Source organism: Pollicipes pollicipes, unplaced genomic scaffold (genome assembly GCF_011947565.3).
Source record: "Pollicipes pollicipes isolate AB1234 unplaced genomic scaffold, Ppol_2.1 Scaffold_7261;HRSCAF=8764_pilon_pilon_pilon, whole genome shotgun sequence".
Lineage (NCBI taxonomy): Eukaryota > Metazoa > Arthropoda > Thecostraca > Pollicipedomorpha > Pollicipedidae > Pollicipes > Pollicipes pollicipes.
In genome coordinates, this window is record NW_023597054.1 from 17,017,708 (window position 1) to 17,037,702 (window position 19,995).

At 57.7% G+C, this 19,995-nt stretch overlaps 1 protein-coding gene across 6 annotated transcripts in view; it reads left to right on the forward strand.

Annotated features, from left to right (window-relative positions):
- Nt5b (5' nucleotidase B) overlaps positions 1-19,995 on the forward strand; it is a gene marked incomplete at its 3' end in the record, with an annotated part of 38,325 nt that extends 18,330 nt beyond the window's left edge. For 2 of the 6 annotated variants that reach the window (XM_037235781.1, XM_037235782.1), the window contains 13 exon segments: positions 8,733-8,924; positions 9,257-9,352; positions 9,863-10,009; positions 12,722-12,815; positions 13,320-13,493; positions 13,888-14,050; positions 14,346-14,568; positions 15,493-15,640; positions 16,364-16,453; positions 17,428-17,568; positions 18,377-18,391; positions 19,120-19,209; positions 19,705-19,995. In XM_037235781.1, the coding sequence (XP_037091676.1) occupies positions 8,733-8,924; positions 9,257-9,352; positions 9,863-10,009; positions 12,722-12,815; positions 13,320-13,493; positions 13,888-14,050; positions 14,346-14,568; positions 15,493-15,640; positions 16,364-16,453; positions 17,428-17,568; positions 18,377-18,391; positions 19,120-19,209; positions 19,705-19,812 (1,681 nt within the window). 6 annotated transcript variants of the gene reach the window in all.

A 19,995-nucleotide genomic window follows, 5' to 3' on the forward strand; every position in this document is an offset into this window, starting at 1 on the left:
TCATTGCTTTGTGTGGTAATAGTGCACCATGCTGGATGTCCGTGGTTTTCCTGACCAACCCGCCATGTATGGTACTGGTGCCTCCTGCTTAATGGAGACATTATACAGCGGCTTATATATATATATATATATATATATATATATATATATATATATACATATATAAGCCGCTGTATAATGTTATATATATATATATATATATATATATATATATATATATATATATATATATATATATTTATATATGGGATCCTCTCAAACGCCTTTGTATAAAGTAACCTCACCGGAGGGCCGCTGCCAGGTACACTTTAAGATCACCGACGAACTCGTGCAGAAAAGAGCCGAGCTCTGCCGTTTATGCATTAGATGGCTGGCCGCGGAGCGGACGGACGCAGGGTGGCGGGGCAGGGCTCGGACTGCTGACTTCCGGACAGCGGAATCAGCGAGAGACCGCGCCTCGTCAGTGGACTCGGGCGGGTTGAGGCTCGGACCGCCAGCTCCCCGACAGCGGCGTCAGCGAGAGACCACGCCTCGTCACAGCGGGGTTCCGGTGTTTGGTCGGCCGCGGCGCCGCGGCGCCGGCCGGTAAAACGCGGTCAAGGTGGGGGACCGGCCGCCGCCGAAGCCGTACCCTCGCACCCGACCGCGCCACACTTCCGGCAGCCGGGGCGGGCGGTCCTGGCCGGCCCGTGCCGCCCCTTTGCACAACACCGGTCTGTCTCACCCCTCGCCCATCCGTACATCGGCGAGATGAGCGAGCGGCTGGAAGAAGGCGGCGAGACAGGCTGCCGGCGGGTGCAGGACGGGCTGCAGAGGAATGCACAGTGTTGCAGGGAGGAACCCTCCGCGTCTGGCCAGTGCGCCCGCGGGTGCGGGGCAGACGAGTGAAAGCAAGCCGCCATCTGACACGCAGGCGCGGCGACCGAGGACGCAGCCGCAGCAGCTGCCTTCTGTGTGATCCGCACGAAGAATGTATCGCAGTCAAGTGGGCGGATGATGACAATAGAAGACTGGCCGAATCTGTCGTGCGACGTGACGCGGCGGACTCTGGCCAGTTGTTGGCCTTGGTCAGTCACGCCCCGATAGCACCGTTACGCGGCCCGCCCACGCCGCGCACGTCCCCCGCAGCCACGGCCGGTCTTGCGTCAGGGTCGGCGTCGTTGCATCACACTCCCGAAGAATGCACGGCCGCGTGCCGATCCGGGCCGTGGTCTGACCGGCTGCGTGCCGGTCTGTCTCTGACTTACATCCGCGCTCGTGTACCGGAGCCGATGCGCCACGCCGCTTCCATGGTGGACCTTGTGGCGCGCTCGGTGCCGGTGTACCCATACCAAACTCGGTACAGCCACGGGGCGTACCGCACGACCTTGCGGGACCCGCTTGCCGGCCGGCCGGCCGGTATGATCCGCCCTGCCCGGTGACCTCCAGCCGCCGCCGCCGCCGCCGCCGCTACCACCACCAGTTGGTCGTCTGCGTCGGTCGGCGGCGGACGTGCGCACGCGACCTCCCCTCCCCCTGCACGATGAGCGCCAATGGCAGTGCGCCCGCTCCGGCTGGCGAGAACGGCTGGCGCGGCCGCATCAATGGCATGCGCATATCGCGGCTGGGCCCGTCCATCTGCGAGGACGATGACTTCTGCACGTTCGACGGCGCCGGCGTGGCCGGCGAGAAGCGAGAGGCCGAGCACAGGTAGGACGAGCGGCGAGTGCTGGGTGCGCGGTGGACCGAGCTGTTTTCGCCTAACGCATCACCTGCTCGGTCGCCGACGACGCGTGATGTCTGGTGGCGCCCGAAATGTGTTTTTCTTGCGACTGATGCGACTGAAGCTGAAGTGATGTTGCCTGCGTTCACTGCTGATGTGATATTGGATATGCTTGTTTTCCGCCCCGAGCAGGCGAATTTTACTTAAGTGTGATGTTACACCGCAACAGCTGATGGAATATCTTGCTATAAATAACGCCTTTGAATATTACGCGTCCGCCGGCACCCGGTATCCTTGCCGGTGTTTTCCCCGCCACAAGTGCGAGGATGAGGTGGCCGCCGCGTTGACTATGCGTCCCCGCCGGGCTCTCCGGGCGCTCGTGTGTCGAACCGCAGTCAATGCCAGCGCGTCATGCGGCGAGCCGGCGTGCGCGGCTGTGTGTGTGGGCGGCCGACGTGCTGACCCGTCTCCAGATGTTGGGCGCACGTGTCCGGGGCTCGTTAGCCTTCAACGGCGGCGCAAAAAGTCGGCTGACGGAGCGGGGCGGTCGGTGACGGAGGCGGGACGGCCGGTGACCGAGGTGACGTGGGCGGGTCGGCTGCGGTTAAGTCAGGCCGGGTTTCATCATTAGCCAGACGAGATGGAGCGACCTTGTTATGAGCCCGCAAGGGGCGAAAACATGGGAGACCACGCCGAAACAGCACTATGACCCGGCGGCTGGCACAGGTGCCTTGGCATGTGCATGTCGCTTGATGTCGGCCGGATTTGGAAAAGGTTTTGAAGTCAATACGACGTCATGAAGGTCAATCTAAATGTATTTGCATTACTTGATTAAAGTGTGTCGAATACACTCGGGAAGCTCAGGCAAGTGCAGCTGTGAATCACACCATATGTCGTTCTGGCAGCTCAAGTGTATACGGCTTGGAGCACCTGTCTGCGACTATTGAAGAGACTGTTCCACATTTGTACGGGGGTTTGAACCGAGCTAGCCATTTTCGAGGTCATCCCGTGCAGCTCGCAGTTATGCCTTTTGCAAGGCGTCAGATCCTCTTGTTTCTGAGCTCGGCGCACGCGAATTTGTGCTGACTGTTTTTCGCGCCGCCTAACTTGAAGTCGCGCAGAGGCGTGTGGGGCCATACAAGCATCGCGCTTATTCCCGCGTCTTCAGTGGCCCCACATTGTCAAGTTCACGACAAATATGGCCATTAGCGTATTCGTGCCCGGAATACGTCAGCACGTATTGTCGCATCAACGCAAACTAGTTGGCTTCCGTCCAGCTCAGCGCCTTAAATGTGAGCCTCGATGACGAACAGCGTTTTTGTGATACATGCAGGCATTTGAGCAGCTCTACTAGCCATGATGGACGTGAGGCTGGGAATCGATTAATTTTAAAAAAGCGCCGTAACAGATGATACAACTGCGAGTAAACAATACTCCATCACGCAAAAATACAAAAACGCGACGAGAAAGGGCCAAAACGCGCACACAGCGGCCGTTGTTTTTCACAAGCATGAATTAACAGTCCGTTTTGCGGCGATTTGAGGTACTGCAAGTTAGTCAGTCCGTCCGCTACAGTGGCAGTTCTGACAGTCTGGCAGCGACTCTGGTGCCATAAAAATGTTCCGTGGCGTAATCAAATGATGATGTATTGAGGAACACCTTCACTAAATAGCCATTTATGTAAAATTTAAAGCAGTCTTTTTCACTTAAAGGCATTCCAGTGGTTACCAGGGAGCTTTTCCATCATATCTGGTGCTTGCCTTAATAAATGTGGAACATTCCTTTACTTGATCGGCATAAAGGGCCATTGCTTAACCCCCATGTCACCCGTATGTCGGAATATTGCTTTACCTTTTGCTGTTTGTCACGGGAACCAACTCCGTGACAATATATCGAGGATTTGGGGCACATCTGTAGCCAGCATCAGCGTTACCTCCAGATGTCACAGCAACTTCCGGACTGTTTATTCAAATTAGTTGTCATGCTATGCAAAGATGACCCAAGGTCGAAGTGGATTACACTTCCGCGCAGTCGGACCCATGTTCATTACATCAAAAGCCACGTGGCCTCAAAACCCAGAAACGATTTGGAGGACTTAAATGCAACGTCGACTCAAAGCCAGAGGTCCAGAGGTATTCGCCCGCGCGAGAGCGGCGAGTCGAACTGCGGCAGCTGACGGCGCTCACCGACGGATTAGCCGCCGCCCCTCCCCCCCCCCCCCCCCCCGCCGCGGCCGTGACACCACGGCGCCATTGTCGCCGGCTGCGGCCCGCCTCTTCCCTGTCCGCGTCGCCAGTTCGTCGGTGGCCAACATTCCGCTGGCGATGGTCGGTCGTGCCGCGTCGCTGGCCGACCGCTGACGAGTCATCGAGGCGGCTGGACGCACGGCACACGGCGCTGTCAGGACGGCGGCGGCGTCGGCCGCGACTCGGCGTGCTCGCCGCCCGCGTGCCAGCCAATCTCGTATTATCATCCACTTCCCGTCGACCGGCCGTGAATTGGTTTCTGTGCGTCACCCTGTGTCGTCACAATTGGTTGATGGGATGGGGAGGCGGATTGTCGGCGGCCCGCTGGCCTCGGACCCGTCCGCCGCGGCCGTGGCGGGCCAAATTCAGCCGAATTGCGCAGGTATCCAGCCGGCAGTGTTTACCGGGCCGCGCGCCAGGATCGGATCGAAGGCCTGACTCGTTGGCCTCTGACAGAGCACGTCGCTCGCCATCTGACCATCTCGCGGTGGAACACGGCGCTCATGATGGGCTTCGGGCGACGTGGGTTCCGTGCCCGGTACTCCGGCTGCCTCGGACTCCAGACCCGGTGACTTGCTCCGGCATCAGCCATATCGGGCCAGTAACGTGATCCGGTAGCAGCCATATCGGGCCAGTAACGTGCTGCGTCATCAGCCATGTCGGGCCGGTGACGTGGTCCGGCATCAGCCATGTCGGGCCGGTGACGTGGTCCGGCATCAGCCATGTCGGGTCAGTGACGTGGTCCGGTGCCAGCCACGTCGGGCCGGTGAAGTGCTCTTTAATCAGCCATGTCGAGCCTGTAACGTGCTCCATCATCAGCCATGTTGGGCCTGTGACGTGTTCCATCATCAGCCATGTTGGGCCGGTGTCACAGCGCCTGTGTCCGCGTGCTCCGGGGCTGGGACGTCTCTCTTCCGGCCGCCTGCCTGCCGTCTGTCCGCCACCGTCTCCGATCAGTCTTGCACGCGCGGCTGCTGGTGGTGCCCGTGCCTCGTGCGAGGTCGCTCACACGGCGTGACGTCGGCTGTAAATATCCGAGGACGGCCGATGGGGTCCTGCCGGGCCACATCCTCAACTCGCGGCCGTGGTAATGTCGAAATACTTGGTAAGAATATTGCAGTAAGTTTTATATAATGACTGATATTGTAGCGAGGATTTCGTCCAGTTCACAGCGTCATAACGCTAGCTGTCGCTGAGCCTAACTGAGAATGGGCGCCGCAACATTCAAGGACTTTTGGAGCGGCGCGACGGTCCTTTTTATGACGATCATTCGCACACATTCGAAATGCTACGTTCTTCTAAGACGTTTCAACGTGAGTTATTTATATTGCGAGCCATCTGCCTCAGTCTTTAACATGTCCACTACCTGAGGCATGTTATGATCGTGTGAGGCGTGCGGCTCGTCACAGACGGTCTTAGAGCGTGCAGCTCGTCACGGACGGTCCTAGAGCGTGCAGCTCGTCAAAGACGGTCCTAGAGCGTGCGGCTCGTCACAGACGGTCCCAAAGCGTGCGGCTCGTCAAAGACGGTCGTAGGGAGTGCGGCTCGTCACAGACGGTCCCGAAGTGTGCAGCTCGCCAAGGACGATCCTGGAGCTTAGGGCTCGTCACAGACGGTCCCAGGGGCCGCGGCTAGTCACAGACTGTCCCAGGGGCCGCGAGTCGTCGCAGACGGTCCCAGGAGCTTGTAGCTCGATCTGACGCACTACTCTCACACGGGTAGGAGGTGCAGAGTGCTAGCGCCACTCGACGCCTCTCCGGCGCAGCACTTCAGCACTCTTCCGTGCGTGCTAATCAAGAAACAAAAAACACATCATAAACATGCCTGGCCTTATGATTAGGAAGTTGAATGGCTGTGTTGCCGTGGTAGTGCGCAGTGCGCAGCTCGCGTACTGCGCACTGGCGGTGTTCACAGGCCTGTCTGCAGAGTGAGGGGACCTACTGGTTCGTGATTCGTGGAGCTATCAACGGCGATTCCTTTTGGCGGCTGGGCATTCCTACGTGGCAGTTCACTGTGTGACAGTTACCGGGAGAGACGTTTTGTGATGCCGTTTCGTTTTCGTTTGATAATTAGCATAGCGAACAGTGACACCTTTGTCATCAATGCCACGGGCCCGATTGGACATCGACATTCGTGAGCCTCAGGATGACTTGATGCCATCAAAACTGGAGAGCTGACTGATGGAGCTTTTTGTTTGCAACGTATGAATGGCATTGACAAGGACGCCTTCACATGCGTGGTTTAGAAGAACTAACCATTTGCCCATGCCATTGGGCCGTATGTAGCTGTGGCCAGAATACGGACGGGCCTTTGAGTCGTCGCCTCACGTTCGCAAATAGCTTCTCGGAACGCCACACGTTAGAAACTAACGATGTTTGGGTCATCAGAGCTGTTAAGAGGAGCAATCCGAGAGCCACCAGACCCGGATGATGGCAGCGAGCGTGGAGGAATGGCTGCGGTCGTAACCGCAATCACATTTGATCGTCGATCTTCCCACGTGTTCCCCTCTCTTGCGGCTTTACGCCAGCTGCACGTTCGCCGCTGTTATGGATGCCGTGTCAAGTGGAATGCTCCGCTTCATTGGAGGGAGTTTTCCCGCGGGTTTGTCGTCGAAATATCGAGGGCTCTAAAATATCCCTTGCGAGTGCACGGTCCTACAAAATGAAAACAAGAACCTACACTTTAAGACCTCACCTCATCGCAGCGCGAACCACACCAGCTCCTCTGAATGCACCAGCTCTACTGAACGTACCAGCTCCACTGAACATACCAGCTCCACTGAACGTACCAGTTTACTTGATGTGCCATCTCCATGGAATGTACCAGCTCCACGGAATGTACCAGCTCCAGTGAATCGTGTTTTTAATTAATTGCCTTGGCATCTAAGTCTGGACTAAAATTAATTTATCACTGACCTGCATGCTTAAGCTACGCATTATTTCAAAGCGTAGGCGTCTTTATTATCATTTTACGAAATAAGGCCTCGACCAAACGCAGGAGATGCTCCCAGTGCGGTACGGCACAGTCGTTGGGATCACTTCCGATCGGGACCTAATAAGCTACGCGTGGTTCGAAAGCAGGGAAATGAAATGAAATGTGAAAGTGAATATGAGAAGACGTGGCGGAGCTTTTGGGCGAGACATTCATTGTCTTTCCATACTGGTTGATAGCGCCGTGCGACTGCGGGAACTGGGACATGTCCCGGTTAGCATGCGGCATGAAGAGATCTGGGGATATTACCCGAAAATATCAGGCCGGCGTTGGGACGCTGAGAAGCCCAAGAAAGCCGAGAGCTTGGTCGCAGGCCTGCGGATGTTATCGAGCAGTGTTCGAGCATGAAAACCCTTCAGGCGGTGTTGGGTTGTTTTGATTCGTCTGTTTTCGCGCACCACCACGGCCCCGGTGCTAAATTACATGCGTTGTGCAATGTATGTTCGCCCGTGCAATTGTTGGGAAACACCGTGGTCAGAAGAACTCGTGGTCGCGCGCCCACCCGCTGCCAGTCCGTTGAGGTGACTCGGCACGAATCGCGCGTATTTTTCCAAAGACCGTTCGTCTTGTTGTTTATTTTGAGGCGGTCGGCAGAGCTTAAGTTCACCGTTGTTACCACAGCGGCTTTTGGGAAAACACTGGTCCAGTTCGCATGGCGGCCCTCCAGAGAAGACTGGCCCGGCGCACAGAGCCAGGCGCGATCGGCAGCCGGGTTGTTTTGCTGGTGTGCGGTTGCATGGCATCAAATATGATTTGTTGGCGTGCGTTAGCATGTGCACGTGATGCCGACGCTGCAGACGGTGGCCCTCTCGGCCGGACCGGCTGACTAAGCGCCGACGGATGACACCACAAACTGTCCTTTGCTTTAAAGCAAATTGCGTGGATGATGTGGTGGTAGAGTAGTACTAGGTCCTACCTCGTGGTCCGATTTTGATCGCCATACTCAGATGCATAGGAAAGTGCAACTCCGCTGACAATCAGAAATTCTAGTTAGGCACGTAAAAATAGGATGTTGAGCATGCGATGCTGCTTTACACTACATAAAAAATGCGTGCGCGTACGGTACGTTTAACCTGGTTTTCAGCAAAAAATTCAGTTTTGCCCCATCCCACACGTCCAGTTGTGAAACCCTGCGTACGCTCCCGATTACATGTTATTCTGCGAACGGGATTGCATTTTCCTCCCTCACACCAGCACGGCTGTCGGGATCGCGCTGGCTGGCATGTGAAGTGGTGCCACTGTCCATGCCCACCTCATCAGCGTAAATGTCAATGCCAGCCAGATCGTTGGAGCCGCCCTTAAACCCGAGTCAACACTATCGATCCCGCGGGGGTTGGCCCGCGCGGCGCGAGAGAGACCGCCGGCTCGGCAGACTGCAGGGCCTCCACCCGGGGGCCGGGGGCCGGCCGGGCCGCCGACGGCCGGCGCGAGAGAGACCGCCGGCTCAGCTGACCGCAGAGCCCCGCCCCACGGGGCTGGCCGGGCCGGTGTCGTCGGCGGTGTCTGGCCGGCCGCCGCCGGCGCCGCGCAGCCGTCGCAGCGGTCACACCCGACGAAGGCAACACCTGCTCGGCGCCGGAGTCGGCTGACTCATGCGGCGGGCCGCTGGGGCGCGCGTGGCCAGCCGGGCGCTGGTTACCGTGTTTACTATGCCGTCTGGTGTTGACCAGCCTCGCCGTCGAAGTCGGTGACGATTCATGCAGTCGCATGCCGATAGCTGGAGGTCGAATGATGAACATCGAACAGCAGGGCACGGTTCTCGCGTCTGAAGGCGTGTCCCCTCCGCGCTGCAGGGTCTTTGTCAATCGGTCGCTTCACCTGGAGAAGATCAAGTTCTTCGGGTTCGACATGGACTACACCCTGGCCGTGTACAAGTCGCCGGCGTTGGAGAAGCTGGCGTTCGAGCTGATCAAGAAGCGGATGGTTAATATCGGCTACCCGATCGAGATCCTGCAGTTCGAGTACGACCATACCTTCCCCATCAGGTGAGCCGAATGAGGGAGACGACGCAAGTTGGGTACAAGGGATAGGCGGCCCACTGCATGCATTAATTTTCTTTGTACCGTTTGGTGGCGAACACACTGGTGTACTTACCTTTTTCACCCAATTCTGCTATGTGTCTGTTGCGGTGTACCCCGTAAGAGCTTGCAAAGGCTTGCTTGCTGCACTGGCTCGGCATTTGTGATTTCCCATGCCATATTGTCAGCATTTTAAGTAAGTTGGCCTACATGTTACCGAGAATGTACATTCCGTCCAAAACAAAGTGAGTGCCTGCCGTCTATTGCCCTGTGTTAAAACTTGTGTTTTATGTTCGCAGAGGCCTGTGGTTCGACACCCAGTTCGGTAACTTGCTCAAGGTAGACGCCTACGGAAACATCCTGGTGTGTGTGCACGGCTTCAAGTTCCTGAAGAAGTAAGCCGGCGTGGGGCAGGGACGCCTCGTTCCGCCACGAACACGTGGTGGAATGTGGCGTAACGATCTTGCATAGGAAACTCAGCCTGGACAAGGCCTATTCGTAACGTGTTGGCAGGCAAACTGCTCCATTATGGACATGCAGAAGTATTTAATGATTACCTATTTGCTTGTTACGTTGCTGCCACGTGGCTGAGTTGGCACTCCTGTTTATATTGGCTCCCTGCAACCCGAGCGCTCCACTTGCAAGCAAACATAGTACCGCTTCCCACCGGACTCCCAACTGTTGAACGGCATCCGTGGCGTCTCGAGGCCGCGCATGGCTGACGCGGCGCACTGATGAGATTCCTCGGCTCAATCACTCAGCGGCGCTGGTCACTCAGCGGCGCTGGTCACTCAGCGGTGCTGGTCACCCAGCGGCGGTGGTCACTCAGCGGCGCTGGTCACTCAGCGGCATTGGTCACTCAGCGGCGCTGGTCTGCATGTGCTCAGCCGGCTGTTGTCTCGCAGGTCGGAGATCTACGAGATGTACCCCAACTCGTTCCTCACACTGGAAGACTCGCGAGTGTACGTGATGAACACGCTGTTTAACCTGCCAGAGATCTACATCCTCGCCTGCACCATCGACTTCTTCTCGAACGACCCCTCCTACACGATGTGAGTGGCGGTGGGGAGCAGAGAAAATAGCAGGTCGCTCCAGGAGCTCATGAAGCGTTGGCTGGAGTATGGGGGAGTGGCAGGGTGTTCAAGATGGTGTCTTGATGTAATATCGATACAGGGCTTATCGATGACAACGTCAGGGCTATTCCTGCTAGAATCCGTGTCATAGAATACATTCATATTGCATGGTAGGCGACAGGATATGCCGTCTTCGATAGCACCTCGCTGTGTCTGAGGGACCACAGACGGGGGATCAACGGGGGACCAAAAGTTTCCGGGATGTCCGAGTCGATCTTATCGCAAAACACGCCATTTAAAAAAGATGAGGTCGTGGTGCACAAGCCGATAATCAATCTGCGAAGCGTCGCTCGGTTTTGGATGTGTGTGGTCGATTGACCTGGATGGGACATGCAAATTTTCGGCCAGCGACATTAAACATTATGTTCAGGAGCTCGCAGCCATCCACATTGAACGTTTAATGGGGAGTGCTGGTCATTGACAGCGCCACTACCATATTGGTCATGCTACAGCAATATTAGATAAATCTTCGTAATGCAAGCTACGAATAGGCTGCCATTAACTGCAGCAGAGCTGTGAGGTGTCGACTCAGTCTGCGCCGTGTGTATAATGGTATGTGGGTTATTCTGGAACACACTGCAGCTGCAAACATCGAAACATAGATTTTCAGAGGTCTTATATCTATGATCCTCGGGTCACGTCTCCCCAGTCTGCCACTCGGCTACAGTTGTCTAAATTTTGGAATAACCAGGGAATACGGGACGAAAGGATAAGCTTGCGTGCATGAGGATTGCAAAAGGCAGCTTAGTGGAACTTCGCGAATTCATGTTTCTTGCATTAGCAGCGTGTTTTTTTTTGTGTTCTGGAGAGGATTTATTCGTGCCATGATGCATAACTTGCTGGTCTCGTCTTGGAGAGATTTTCTTCGGCCACAATTTAGTCTGTGTGCCCGCGTGGGTTTATGATGAGTCGATGACTGATCGATTTGATGTGGTGTTGGTTGTATTGACGCGAATATGCGTCGTTCTATAAACCTTAGAGGCGGTACTGGTGGTAACGCCCTAAGCAGTGACCGAGCCATTGGCGTCTGCCTGTGACCCGCCATTAATGCCCGTCAACTTTTCAGGAGTGGTCGCGCTGGGTAACTATTTGATTTGAGGCACATCACCTGTGAATACCGCTAACACAGTCGGTCGTCTGATGTGGTTGTGTTGTGTTGCGCTACCGTTCCGTATGGGCGGTCCTCTGACCCACCCTCGTAGCGTGATGAGCTTCGTCCGTGGGCATGGTGCTGTCTGGCGCCCCTGACATGACCTGGGGAGCTTCGTCCCTGGGCTTGGTGCTGTCTGGCGCCCTTGACATGACTTGGGGAGCCTCGTCCCTGGGCTTGGTGCTGTCTGGCGCCCCTGACATGACCTGGTGAGCGTGGTCGGCACACCTGAGAACTCCATCCAGGCCTTGATAGTGTGGATGCAGCTGAACTGACCTACACTGGTTTTTACATCCTTGAAGTAGAGTTGGCTTGCGACCAGGCTCGGGCCGCGCAAGGTCACTATGAGCAACTTTTGGCAAAAGTGATTCGTCTCTGTCTGAATCACTTCTGCTATTTTTGCAAGTAGGTAAGAGAGATGTGAAAACGGTCCTGGTGGCAGTTTTACGGAAGAACCGAGACGAGGTATTAATATCACGGATGGAATAACTGTTCGGGATTATCGTCCTCGCCTGATGTGTTAGTACCTTCTCAATGTCATACCAGCACACCAGACGAGAACGACGGTGCAAACAGTTACCATATCCGTAAGTGTTTCGGTTGTGCTGGAATCTCAACGCATGGTTATTCAGGTCATCGTACACATCCAGTGGCGCCTGTGACGATCTCAAAGGGGTCTAAGTAAATTGTTTAGGTTAAGTTGTTAAACACGAACATCCATGATGAGCACGTGTTCTCACAAGCTTGGAGGAGGTCTGATGGACGGTCCAGCTGTATCACTGACTTGTCCAGTGTAGCGGCCACGAATGCCCAGCCACGAATACTGTCGCTGTAGTGCATGCACCCTGTCGCTCCCCTGCACTGTTAAGGGAGTCGTGGGTGGGCGGATGGGGTGAGGGGCAGTGGGTGGGCCTGAGTCTCTGCAGCCAGTCTTTCGTGTGCCCGTTGGCCACAGCTGCGTCTGGACGCCGTTTCGGCCGTGGCTCCCCGTTTTGGCACTGCAGTGAGAGGGAGTTCAGCTTATTCTGAAAGTCGATTTTTGAAGGTGAGAGTAAAAAGCTGAAAGGAAAGGGCTATCTTTTATTATTATCTTATATTATATTAAAGGGACCCACTGTCCCAGCCTAGCTACTGTCTGGCACGCAGTTGGAAGGTCCCTGCGTGATCGCCGGGCCTGTCGTCTATTCACCGCTCCAATTAAAACACTTCTGGCGCTGTAACGTTGCATTTGGCTGACATTGGTGTTTGCGTTAGGCCATATGATGTTGACTCCCCGGGCGACCACCGAAGTTTACGCCGTGATCGTCAGCTTGGGCGGCTCCCGCCGCCGTGGCAGGAGTCGGTCTAGCCGTGTCTGCTGGTGCATGATCGGACCCTGTCCCGGGCGCCCGTGGCAGTTTCTGCGTCGGTCCTCCGGGTCCGTGTCCCGCCCCCCCCCCCCCCTCCCCAGCCGTCTCCGAACCGCCTTCTGCGTGCCGCAGGTCGGTGGACGGCGTTCGCAACGGTGACCTCTTCATGAGCTACAAGTCCATCTTCCAGGACGTGCGCCAGAGCGTCGACTGGGTGCACATTAAGGTGAGCCGCCGCCGCCGACGGCCGCGGACGGAGCGGCGCGCTCCGGGGCCGACCGGCACGTTCTGGGGCGGATCGGCGCGCTCCGGGGCCGACCGGCACGTTCTGGAGACAACCGGTCCGCTCCGGGGCCGACCTGCACGTTCCGTTGCCGACTGGAGCGCTCCGGTTCGCCCCGGAGCTCTCCGGGGCGGGCCGACGGCGCTAGGAGCCGATCCGGGCCGAGGTGGACGCGAGAGCGCGGGCTCGTTAAGGTGTCCTCTAGCGGACGAGGTTATGTTCGCGGGTGTAGGCTTATGTCCGTAGGATTGCTGAAGAGAGTGGATATGACCGTGCAAACGCGCATTATCCTCGCTGGCAATTTTTTTGTTTTGTGTTGAGATGAACTGATATGAGGCGCTGCCTCGCCTGCCACGTGATGCGTCAGGTGCCAGTGGCGTGTACAGTGTGTTGGCACCGCCGCGCGGGCTGTGCGCGCCGCTGATCCCTGCCGGCGGCCGCTCCCAGGGTGATCTGAAGGCGAACACAGTGCGAAACCTGGAGGAGCACGTGCACCGGGACGAGCGTCTGCCCATGCTGCTGGACCGGCTGCGCGAGAACGGCGTCAAGACGTTCCTGCTGACCAACTCCGAGTTCTGGTACACAGAGGCCATCATGAGCTTCCTGTTCCAGTTTGAGGGCGTGAGTGCGCCGGGAGGGGGGCCGGCGTGGCGGACGGCCGCGCGCTGGTCGTGGGGCCCCACGAGCCCAGTCATGCATGCGTGAGTGGCGGTGCTAGACACAGTTTACGTGCTTTGATCGGGCCTATCACTAAGCCCTTGTGGATTGTGACGCAGGGGCACACAGTAGCACGTGGGTTGTGTCGCCGATAGTAGAAGTTGCGTGCAAATAAATCTCTCAGTTGTTCAACAGAGCATTTTTTGTGTAACTTTGATGTTCAAGGCCGTTGAAAAGCACATCGCTTTTAACGCTCATGAAAATGTTGTGCGTGTCCGGGCGCCGTCGCCTGTTTGTGCTGTCCGTGGCGCGCGCTTCCGGGGCCGCCGGTCCGACGCGGTGCACCGGCTGTTCCCAGGTGAAGCCGTGGCGCTCCTATTTCGACTACATTGTGGTGGACGCGCGGAAGCCGCTGTTCTTCGCCGAGGGCACCATCCTGCGCCAGGTGGACGAGCAGACCGGGGCGCTCAAGATCGGTCACCACATAGGGCCGCTGCAGTCTGGCCAGGTGTACTCGGGCGGTGAGTGTCCTGACGCGGGTGCGGGGAGTGGCGCCCGGCCCGCGGCGCCTGACCTGCAGAGGGGCAACGCTGGCGTCAGGGAGGCAGGGATGCGGGAGAGGGTGGACAGGTCTCGTGGGCTGGCGAGGCTCTGCGAACGAAGGGGTGGCGCACCGGCCTGCTGCGGCGACGGTTAGTGCTGCGGGTGGTGTTCCGAGTTGAATGAAAGTGCCTCAAAGTGAACACCATTGTTTCGATAGAAACGGAAGTATGCCAAGTGAAGCGAAGGCCAACACATGGGCGTCGCCCCCGGCAGGCTCGTGTGAGGTGTTCTCTAAGCTGATCAACGCCAAGGGCCGTGACGTGCTGTACTTCGGCGACCACATCTTCGGCGACATCTTGAAGTCGAAGAAGATCGTGGGCTGGCGGACCTACCTGATCGTGCCAGAACTGACGCAGGAGCTGTCTGTGTGGACGCAGAAGTGCCAGCTTTTCGACCGCCTGCAGACGCTGGATGTCAAGCTGGGCACGCTCTACAAGTGAGTGGTAGCTGTGTTGGGCGAGGGGGGGGGGGGGGGTTCCGCCGTGCGAGACGTGTTGTCCTGGAGTGTGGTGCTGATCGTGGCGCGGATCTCTGTTGGAGTATTTGTTGTGCTCGTGGTCGTTTTTTTTTTGCTGTGCTGAGATGCTTGCACTCTTCTGTGACCAAGCTCAGTTTAGGTACATTGGATTTGGTGCGGGCTCGTTAAGCTATCCTGGGTTTGGTTGAGTACGCAAGTAGTATGCTAGGGCTATTTATTTTGAAGTGGGCACCGTCACTATAGAGGAAGATCCAACCCGAGAGAAATCTCCACGAGACACGCAATTCATTATGCGTCAGACGATAGCAAAAGTACCACAAACGCGAAGCAACATCGTGGGTGTAAGCGCACAGGACACGTCCTTGGAAACCGCACCATTCGTGTATCACAGCCATGTGCGATGCCAGCAAGGTGCGCAGCCCCATGAAAAACAGCAGAGTCCATACTGATACCAAACCATGACCCATCTTAGAGTGACTTATCTTCTTTCTGGATCTGTGTCGCGAGCTGGTTGACCATTTACAGTGCCTTGCCAAGCTAGCTGCTGGTCCTTAGGCTTTGGTTGTCAGTATATAGGACTATTGCGCCTCGCCTATTTCTGTGATTTTCTCAGGGTGATCGGGTAAGAATAGTTCTCTTCGTGATCCCTGGTAATTAGTGGTAGAAGGCCATTAATGGCTCTGTACGGTTAAATGGTGAGGTTGCCAGGGTTTATCATTACGCTCGTTGGTGGAGGCAGACGTCAGGCAATGTGAGCAGGCTCAGCAGATATAGAGCTTCCGTAAAATTGGGCATATCCGTGTGGTCCCTTCATCGTTACGAAGCTTGGCAGACACCGGTGTGCGCCCACGCTGAGTCATGACACGCGCCGCCCCCGCCCAGGAACATGGACTCGTCCACGAAGGAGAAGCCCGACATCCGTGACGTGCGCGAGGCCATCAAGGGCATCACGCACGAGATGGACATGAGTTACGGCCTGCTGGGCAGCGTGTTCCGCAGCGGCTCGCGCCAGACGTTCTTCGCCGCGCAGGTGGGGCATGGCGGAGCACGGACACTGGCGGCAGACGCGGCTGTCCGGCTGAAGGCGCTGTCGGACAGGAAAGCGCCGCGCTGCGTGATGTCGGCGAAGAAACTGTCGCGGATTGGGGGTTGTCTGGTAGTGGGAGCGGCTGTGTACCCCCAATTGTCGTCGCCCCTGGCATTGGGGCGGCGCCGGCCCTGCGTGCGGCGTTTGCCGCCACGTTTCGAGAGATGTTCGCGGGCGGGGCTTGGCTAACGGCTAGTCTGCCGTAATGTGGGTCCGGCAGTGCTGGGCTTTCCACCAGGCATCACCTAAAGGGATCTCAGATGGACAGATCCGGTGTAACACGTGCGTGCTGTGCGCCGCTGCGGCATCCCCTGAAGGGATCTCGGGCATAAAGATCCGGTGTAACACGTGCGCGCTGTGCGCCGCTGAGGCATCCCCTGAAGGGATCTCGGGCATAAAGATCCGGTGTAACACGTGCGCGCTGTGCGCCGCTGAGGCATCCCCTGAAGGGATCTCAGGCGTACAGATCCGGTGTAACACGTGCGGGCTGTGCGCCGCTGAGGCATCCCCTGAAGGGATCTCAGGCGGACAGATCTGGTGTAACGCATGCGGGCTGCACACTGCTGGCAGTGGCTGCCGCCCTGTGCGCAGTGCACCGGTCGTGTTGCGACCGTCGTCTGATCGGCGGAGCTTTGCGGAGTTCAGGACACGGCGCGACTGTTGCAGGTGAACCGCTACGCCGACCTATACGGAGCGACCATGCTGAACATGCTGTACTACCCGTTCTCGTACATGTTCCGGGCTCCGGCCATGCTGGTGAGTGGAGCGGCGGCGCTGCTGCCGCTGGCCGGCTGGTGCCGCTGGCCGGGTGGTGCCACCGGCTGCTGCCGCTGGCCGGCTGGTGCCACTGGCGGCGTCACGACCGCAGCCGTCACGCTCCGAACGGCCCGCGGTAGGCGGGCGTGTGCAGCTTATGGTTATTGACGTCATCGTGTCAGCTTGTGCTTGAAGGTGATGTGAGGCTAAGACGGGCTAGCAGTTGCGTGCGTCAGTCCATAGTGTGTTCATTGCTTTTAATGGCGTAAAGGCAAAATTTCATCGGGCGCAGTTTGGTAACTGTTACATTCTAGGCGTGGCATTCGCAAATCACACAGTACTGTCATAGCCGTGTGCTGTTGTTATTGATCATGGCTCTGGTTGGTGTACCCGCTTTCCGCTGCATCACGTTAAACTCACGAAGACCGGCATGAGTAACATCCATAGTTGTTTCCACATATCTACGTTCCGTCGCCGTCGTGCTGTCATTGATTGTCAACGTTTGTGACATTAAATGGAGCGTAAAATCTCCTGCCTAAGGAACAGCAATCTTTTATCAGTTGTGCCCCTGCGAAAGGCTTACTGAAGAGCTCATCTAAAATCGTACAGTAGCTGTTTTACTGGCATCTCCAGAAGTTTGCACTGTTCCCCGTTGCGATGAGGCTCTGTGATGTGGGATTTGTATAATTCATGCCCCCTTTTTCGAGAGAGTTGTAGCTCGGTCTATCCCATGTGTACAAGAACCTCGATCATATAAAGCATAGAACCACCATGAAAAGTTCTCCAGGAGCTCTAAGTGACAAGTATGACTTTTTGCCTTGGAGAACGGAACGACAGATGGTGCTGCATGTGATGACACAGAGAAGGCGTGGGTACTGGGTGGGTAGCCACTACGGGCCGTGCTGCGTGTGCGCCGCTCGGGCGGTACGGCGGACGGCTGTGATTGGTGACCGTGACCCGGCCCTGTCCGTCAGCTGCCGCACGAGTCAACGGTGACGCACGAGCAGACGTTCGTGGCGGAGGGGGCGGCGCTGACTCGCGCGCGCACGCTCGGCGCCGACTTCGAGCCCGCCGCGCCGCCGCTGGCCGGCGCTACCCAGTCGGCCGACACCAAGGTACGGACCGCGGGCGAGCCACGGAAGTTGTGGGGTCTGCGGCCGGACGGACCTCTGGAACAGGGTGTGTGGCGGGATGGCCCTCTGGAACAGGGTGTGTGGCGGGATGGCTCTCTGGAACAGGGTATATGGCGGGAGCGGACCCCTGGAACAGGGTGTACGGCGAGAACGGACACTTGGAGCGGGGTATGTACTTGGGATAGAACTCTATACGGCTCTCCGGGTGACCATTCATACGGCATCAGCTCATAGAGCTGATGATGCGCGGCGCGGACGCGGCCGTCGATATCCCGCAGCAGTCTCGCAGGCAAACCTGGCCTCGACTTGTCCACCTAAGCGACAGCACGCTCGCCGACACCAGCGAAGAGCCGGCTGAGCGCGTCGGCATCCATGTCCGAAGACTGAGCAGCGCCGGCCTCACCGGCGCCCACCTTACTGGCTGAAGCGCTGGGTGTGACCAATGACAGCACGACTTTCACAGAGCCCCGCCCTAGTTCGCCTACGTGGCCAGAGACTGGCTGTACTGAACTGCGAATACACACCAACGGTCGTCTTGTCCAATGCGCCGCCGGATAAGACGCCATGCTTGCTTCCTTCGCTGCCTTGACGCGCCTGCGCGACGGATGGCTGTGGTCAGGGGTGGAGTGTTGTGTCGTACGGTGCGCCGGGTATCGACGGATAGTGCTGGATAATGCGGGAGTTATGTGTGGTGTGTGCTTAACATACTGTGAACTGTTGGAGTCGCCCATCCGCCTCGTTGTCAATGAATTCCGAGGATGTTAATTCACCATTGCCTCTGTTTTGTCAGGCTCGAAGGAAGAGGGTAAGAGAGATATACAAGGCCATTGCGCTCTAATTTTTAATTGCATGACTGAATTTTTCTAGTTTCCAATCCCGTCGGTGATCGTGAACGCATCAACCACCACGGGATCGCCAGGGTACAAACCTAGGAGCATAGAACTGAAGTCAGTAGAGGATAGCTGCACGAGAGCATCGGCATCTGCTTGGTTGCTTTTTGCAGCTTGAGAGTGCCCAGTCTAGATTTGCGATGTAAACTAGGCGAGTAAGCAGCTGTGTGTGCGCGGCCGGTGTTGAACGTTGCGTGGCGTGAGTAGCTGTGTGCCCGAGCATCTGTGGCTTGCCCAGCCAACGGCCGACTGCCGGCTCTCGACAGTGCCGACGCTGGTCACCGCGCCACCTTGTAGTCACGATTGTCGACGCCGCCGCTTGTGGCGGGCGCGTCGGAAGTGAACGCCGCCCCCGCGAGCGATTGGTGAGCAGGGCTCGGTGCGTGCCCGTCCCCGGTCCGCACGGCCACAGACGGCATGCGGGCGTCGCAGCCCCTGACCGCCGACACCCCTGACCTGACACCCCTGGGCGCCAGCCCCTGTCGCCGACACCCCTGGGCGCCGACACCCCTGACCTCACACCCCTGAGCTGACAACCCTGGGCGCCGGCCCCTGTCGCCGACACCCCTGGGCGCCGACACCCCTGGGCGCCGCCATCCCTGGGCGCCGCCATCCCTGACCGTCGACACCCTGTCCATTGCAGGTGGTTGTGTTGGCCGACTGCGGAGACCGTGAGCGTGTGACGCCGAAGCGGCCGCGCAGAGAGCCCGTGCCGCTGGATGTTATGTTGCCTGTAAGCTGCCGACTCGCTGCCGAGAAAGCACTGTGCCGACAGTCTGGTCTCGGGGTGCAATGGATGGGGCGAATGGCATAGCGCTTCGTGTCCGCAGGGCCTTTGATGCGGTCCTTGCCAGGCTTTACCTGCCGCTGTTGTCTTATATCCCGCCGTAACACGTGGCCCGTGACGTGACACGTGGCCGTGCGCACGGTCTGCCGTCTGGTGACATGGGTGTTCTGGTCCTAGCGCGCCTCCCGCAGGCGTCGCAGCGGTCGGCTCAGTGCAGGGCAGCGAGCCCTGCGGTGACCGGAACTCCTTTTACAGATGCTAGTGCAGCTGCATAAGTCATCGCCCCGAGGAAGCTTCACCGACCATGTCCCGCTGGCAGGTGCGGCGCTGTTCTACAAACCATTACTCTGAATAGTCCCCACAGATCTGAGCAACCCCGCATGGCCTGAAGAAGGCAGCCTGGCTCGTTCTAGGAGTGTGATCTGGCTGCCTCTGCACCAGGTGCTGGAGCGGTCCCACACGCTGACGCGTCCCGAGATGCCGCGCCGCCTGACTCATCACCATGACGACGACGAGGACTCGGAGGAGGAGAGCGACGGCTCCAAGTAGGCGTCGGCGGCGGGCCGGCGGCGCCTCCCCGGCGGTGTGCCGCGTCCTGTGATGGCCGCCGCGGCCCGGCCACGCTGTAGGGAAGTCGCACGAGCCGCAGGTGGCCACGTACTAGACGGTCCGGCCGTATTTTATATGCCTCCTAGTGAATCTGCGTGGCAATCAGACTGTGTTGTGGGTCGG